A 5,932-nucleotide genomic window follows, 5' to 3' on the forward strand; every position below is an offset into this window, starting at 1 on the left:
GTACGGGTTGCAAATAAAATACCCAAGTGTCCAGTTTATGTGGTCCACCATCGGCCTTGCAGCACAGAAATCAGAAGTAGAAGGCAAAGGGTGAAGTTCCTGAGTGAGTAATTCTCTTCCTTTTTACATTTGTTCTCCAAACATTTTTTCCCTCATTGCGTATTTCATTATTGCCTCATTGCGATTAATAATCATAGTTTTTCATTTATAAAGGTATATAAGTAACCGGTGGCATATTGCTAATCATAAAATGGACGGATTTAAAAGGCAAAGAGGTTCTGTAAAGTCTAGTTTAACCTATTTTTCAAAGTATATTGACCAGAACTTTCATGATAATGCAAATATATCGCAGCAATTAATCATAGAATTAGAAACTCGCATTAATAATATTGAGGTCAGTTTGTTGCAAAAGTTTACCGAAATCCAAGACAATATTGAGTCAGCATGTGAATCAGCTGAGTTAGAAAAGGAATACGAAGAAAGGGCAGACTTTGAAAATAGGTACTACTCCGTGATTTCTTTAGCAAAGAAGTACTTGGATGAAATCAAAACCGATAATGAGGACGGTAAAGGCTCCTCGAAAAGCTCGCAGAAGTCCGTTAATTTAAACACTGCGAAGGCTGTAAAGCTTCCAGATATAAATTTACCTATATTTGACGGATCTTTGCAAAATTGGCTTGAATTCAGGGACACTTTTGAATCTCTGATTCACAAGAATGAAGCATTATCAGATATTCAGCGTTTTCATTATTTAAGAGCCTCTGTGTGCAATGAGCCCCTCCAGATAGTATCAAGTGTAGAATTTCCTTCGGACAATTATACTACTGCATGGGAATTAGTAGGAAAACGCTACAATAAAGATAAGTTGCTGACTCACAATCACATTAAAAACGTCTTTAATGTAGAAGCCCTTAGTAAAGAGTCCGCCAAAGATATGCGTATGATGTTAACTAGTGTAACTAAAAATATGCGCGCATTAAACAAGATGGGCTTGCCTACAGCATCTTGGGATGTACCAATGGTGTACCTGTTAAGTACAAAATTAGATAAAGGCACGACTAGGGAATGGGAATCATTCAAATCAAAGTCAAAAGTATATCCTTCATTAGAAGATTTCAAATTATTCTTGAGTGACAAAGCGGAATTTCTCGAAAATATGGAACCAAGTCGTACGGAAAGGCAGCAAGCTGGAAAATTTAGAAGTTTAACTGCGATAGATGATGACGAAAAAAAATTCGAAGCAACGAACGTTAAATTGCCAAAGTGTGCATGTTGCGAAGGTGATCACTACATACAATCATGTCCCTCTTTTTTAAAAACGCCTGTTGAAAAACGGGGCCAGAGAATCATGTCTTTAAAGTTATGTTTAAATTGTTTAAGACCTGGTCATTTTAATAAGAATTGTCGAAAGCCAACGTGTAAACAATGTCACAAGAAGCATAATACGCTACTACATGTTGACAAAAATAATATACGAAACCTTTGCGATAAAGGCCAAGAATCAAATATTGGCACTGAAGGTGCGTCCTCATTGGGTGCGTCCTCATTGGGTGCGTCCTCATTGGTAGTAAATAGCAGAGAATTGGTTAATAATTCGGCTAATTGTGACATAAGTGAGGTTTTACTATCGACAGCGCACGTTTATATTTTGGATCGGTTTAACAATAAGCATACTATTCGTGTGATTTTAGACAGTGGTTCTCAGTCGAGTTTTATTACTGAGAGAGCCTGCGACAAACTGCAATTGTTCAAGGAAAAATTTAGGGTATCTCTCAATGGAATAAATAATTCATTTTCGACAATAAACTATAAATGTAACACGCAAATATTCTCAAAATCGAATGAATTTTCCATAAAGGTGTCGTGTTTTGTTATTCCAAAAATAACAGGGCCATTGCCCGCGGCGCCGATAAACATTAACCATCTAAAGATTCCCATCAACTGTAAGTTAGCCGATCCTGAATTTTTTAAGCCTCAAGAAATTGACATGCTCATAGGCTCGGACTTATTTTGGGAAGTGTTGTGTGAAGAAAAGTGTTATTTAGGGAATAAATTACCGATCCTAAAAAATACAAGGCTTGGCTGGATTGTAACTGGTCCTGTAGGCAAGGAAAATAAAACAGAAGTTGTAAATTGCAATTTTAGTAGCACCGAGACTAGTTTTGAGCAGCAAATTCATGAAGGTTTAAAAAGATTTTGGGAAATAGAAAATATTAATGAAGTCAAAAGGGGGTTGTCAGAAGAAGAGTTGGCATGCGAAGAGCACTTCAAAAAAAATACGACGCGGTGTGAAGATGGCTCGTTCGTAGTTAGATTACCCCTAAAATTGGAAGTTTCAAAATTAGGTAGTTCTTTTGAGCAGGCAAAAAGAAGATTTCTAAATCTTGAACGAAAGATGTGTTCAAATGAGCAATATAAAAAATTATATCATGATTTTATTAAAGAATATATAAAATTAGGACATATGACTAAAGACACCAGCCTGGATGAATCATTATCAGACCATTATTTTATGTGCCATCATGGGGTGTATCGTGCTGATGCGATTACTACCAATCTACGTGTAGTATTTGATGCATCACTTCCAAGCTGCACAGGGTTTTCCTTGAACAATATTCAGATGGCTGGGCCTACCATTCAACAAGACCTATTTTCAATCCTTATTCGATTTAGACAACATAGGTGCGTTGTATCTGCCGATTGCACAAAAATGTATAGGTCCGTGTGGGTCCATCCAGATGAAAGGTCACTGCAACGCATTCTATGGCGATTTAGCCCTGAAGAGCCACTGCATTGCTATCAATTAAAAACATTAACATATGGTACCACCTCAGCGTCTTTCCTAGCTATTCGGTGCTTTTTCCAGCTTGCTCTTGAAATCCAAAACACCTATCCGGACATAGCCGAAGTAATAAAAAACGACTTTTACGTAGATGATCTCCTCACGGGAGCCAATACTGTAGCAGAGGCAAGACGAATATGCAATTTAGTATTTAAGACTCTTAAACAAGGTTGTTTCGTATTGCGCAAGTTTTGTACCAATGATGGCAGTATTTTAGACGGAATCCCTAATGATGATTCGTTGACAAAAATTGTCGAATTCGGGGAAAACGATGTAAAGAAAACGCTTGGTCTGATTTGGAGCCCTATTCACGACATACTAATGTACAAGGTAAAGGACCTAATTCATTGTGAAAAAATCACAAAACGATTAATATTATCCGAAAGCTCCAAAATTTTTGACCCGTTAGGCCTTATAAGTCCATGCGTAATTATTATTAAGATCCTTCTCCAGGGTCTCTGGTTAGAAAAGCTATCATGGGATGATCCAGTTCCCCGTGATATCGCTATGGCATGGACTACCTTCGCTGCGGAGTTGAGGTTTCTAAATGAACTTAAGATAAGTCGTCATGCAATTGGTGAAAATGCAAAATCAATTGAGATGCATTGTTTTTCGGACAGTTCTGAAAAGGCATATGGGGCCTGCATTTATCTCAGGTCTTTAAACGAAATTGGCGAAACGAATGTATGTCTTTTAGCATCAAAGGCTAAGGTTGCACCTCTGCAAACGGTGACTTTGCCACGGCTAGAACTTTGCGGAGCCTTGGTAGCATCGAGACTTGCAAAAAAGATTTCCCAGTCGCTGAGATTAAAGTTGGAAAAAATATGTTTCTGGACGGATTCGACGATTGTATTAGGCTGGATAAAAACGGCCCCAAATAAACTAAAAACCTTTGTAGGTAACAGAGTTGCCGAAATTCAAGAAACTACCAGTAGCGATACTTGGAGGCATGTTCCAAGTCAACTTAATCCAGCGGATTATTTATCGCGAGGATTAAGGTGTTCTGAGATCAAGAACGTAGATGTGTGGTGGAATGGTCCACGATTTTTATGTTTGCCCGAAACTGAATGGCCAAAAACTTCTGGAAAAAGCGATGAATTGCCTGATTTGCGTAAGGCTAGAACCTACTGTGCAAATAGCACATTACAAGGAGGAGGTAATTACGTCGTCGAAAGATTTTCTAATCTATTGAAGTTAAAGCGGATACTCGCATTATTACACAGATTCGCACACAATTGTCGCAAGGGTTCAGGTAAGCGAAGGTATGGTCCATTATCAAAAGGTGAAATTGAACATGCTTTTAAAATGTTGATAAAGCAAGTACAAGAAGATTCCTTTTATGAGGAGTTCGAGAGTATAAAGGGGAACAAAATAAAGTCTTCATCAAAAATTATTAGTCTGAAACCCTTTATTGATGAATTTGGACTGTTAAGGGTGGGTGGCAGATTAACGAATGCAAAATTTAGTTTCGAAAAGAAACATCCGTTAATCCTACCTAGACGACATCATCTCTCTAATTTAATATTTACTTATGAGCACATGAAGTTATACCACTGTGGTCCACAGCATTTATTGGCCTCCATACGGGAATCATATTGGCCATTGGCAGGTCGGTCCTTAGCCAAACAAATCGTGCACAAATGCTTAAGATGCTTTAGATACAATCCCAAAATGCTAAGGCCTATTATGGGTGATTTACCCGAACAACGGGTAACCCCTAACCAACCGTTTGATGTTATAGGGGTGGATTATGCAGGTCCATTTTTGCTAAAAAGTCGGTCTGGTCGTGGTGCCAAACTTTCGAAGTCATATATTAGTCTCTTTATTTGTTTTCTAACAAAGGCGGTTCATTTGGAATTGGTTACTGATCTCAGTAAAGAATCCTTTATACTATCGCTACGTAGATTTGTTGCGCGAAGGGGTAAACCCTCTGTAGTATACTCCGACAATGGTACAAATTTCGTGGCGGCGCACTCAGAATTAAAGGATCTGGGACAGTTTATTATACAACACAATGACGAACTGACCTCAAAATTATGCAATGAAGGGATAGAATGGCATTTTATTCCACCTCAATCACCCCATTTTGGTGGGCTTTGGGAGGCAGGTGTTAAAAGTATGAAATTCCATTTAAAACGAGTGGTTAGTAGTACCCCATTAACATTCGAACATTTTTATACCCTGTTATCAGAGGTAGAGGCAATAATGAATTCACGTCCCCTTTCTCCATTGTCCTCTGATCCCGAGGATCTCACTCCGCTAACCCCGGGGCATCTTCTCATCGGACGTCAGCTAAGCTCTTGGTTAAGTGCAGACCTAAGGAGTTTGCCTACCAATCGGCTGTCGTTGTATCAGCATCTGCAGCAGTTAAGACAGCATATTTGGAGCAGATGGAGCAAGGAGTATGTTGCAGAACTTCAACAGCGAATCAAGTGGAGGCAGAATTATGACAGTTTGACCGAGGGTTCGCTAGTGTTAGTGAAGGACGACAATGCACCCCCTATGAGGTGGAAATTAGGAAAAATCGTAGAAGTGTTCCGCGGAAAAGACAGGGTAGCGCGTGTAGCGTATATAAAGACTCAATCTGGGATCATAAAGCGTTGCTTTTCAAAAATTTGTCCGTTGCCAGTAAACTAATCAATTTATTTTGTATCCATAGATGTTAAAAGTCTGCGCTTTCAAGGCGGGCGGCATGTTTAGTATTTTTATTTTTTTTTATTATTATTGTTATTTTTATTATTCCCGTTGAAATACGTTTATGTAAATCAATATACTTTGAGCTTTTGAACCGAGAAGTTGTGGCTGGTACTGAAGCCAGCTATGTTGTTTTAATTCTAAAATACCCCAGGTATTTAACAAGAATGATCTTGTGAAAATGAATGTTCTGGTGTAGAATGAAATTACAAAAAATCAGTCTCGTCTCTAAATCTTGCGGTAATAGTTCTTGAACTTTTTGAAAATAATAAGGGTGCAGAAAATTACGTTGTATAATTCGATGGACTGTGGCCTGTGGTATATTAAATTGCCGGGATATTGAAATCAAAAAGTTCGATTTGAATTTGCTACTGAACACATTTCTAAGAATAAGGA

General features: G+C 38.3%; 1 protein-coding gene across 1 annotated transcript; it reads left to right on the forward strand.

Moving 5' to 3' along the window:
* Positions 1 to 250: 250 nt before the first annotated feature.
* LOC136418992 (uncharacterized) lies at positions 251 to 5,479 on the forward strand. Its single transcript, XM_066405192.1, has 2 exons — positions 251 to 3,172; positions 3,296 to 5,479. The coding sequence occupies exons 1-2, from the start codon at positions 251 to 253 to the stop codon at positions 5,477 to 5,479; spliced, it is 5,106 nt and encodes a 1,701-aa protein (XP_066261289.1).
* The last annotated feature ends 453 nt before the right edge of the window (positions 5,480 to 5,932 follow it).

The sequence above is a fragment of the Euwallacea similis genome, unplaced genomic scaffold (genome assembly GCF_039881205.1).
Source record: "Euwallacea similis isolate ESF13 unplaced genomic scaffold, ESF131.1 scaffold_55, whole genome shotgun sequence".
Classification (NCBI taxonomy): domain Eukaryota; kingdom Metazoa; phylum Arthropoda; class Insecta; order Coleoptera; family Curculionidae; genus Euwallacea; species Euwallacea similis.

Coding starts and splice junctions, on each gene's coding strand:
- LOC136418992 (XM_066405192.1), top strand. CDS start 251: ATGGACGGATTTAAAAGGCAAAGAGGTTCTGTAAAGTCTAGTTTAACC. Junction 3,173..3,295: donor ACGACATACTAATGTACAAG/GTAAAGGACCTA, acceptor ATCCTTCTCCAG/GGTCTCTGGTTAGAAAAGCT.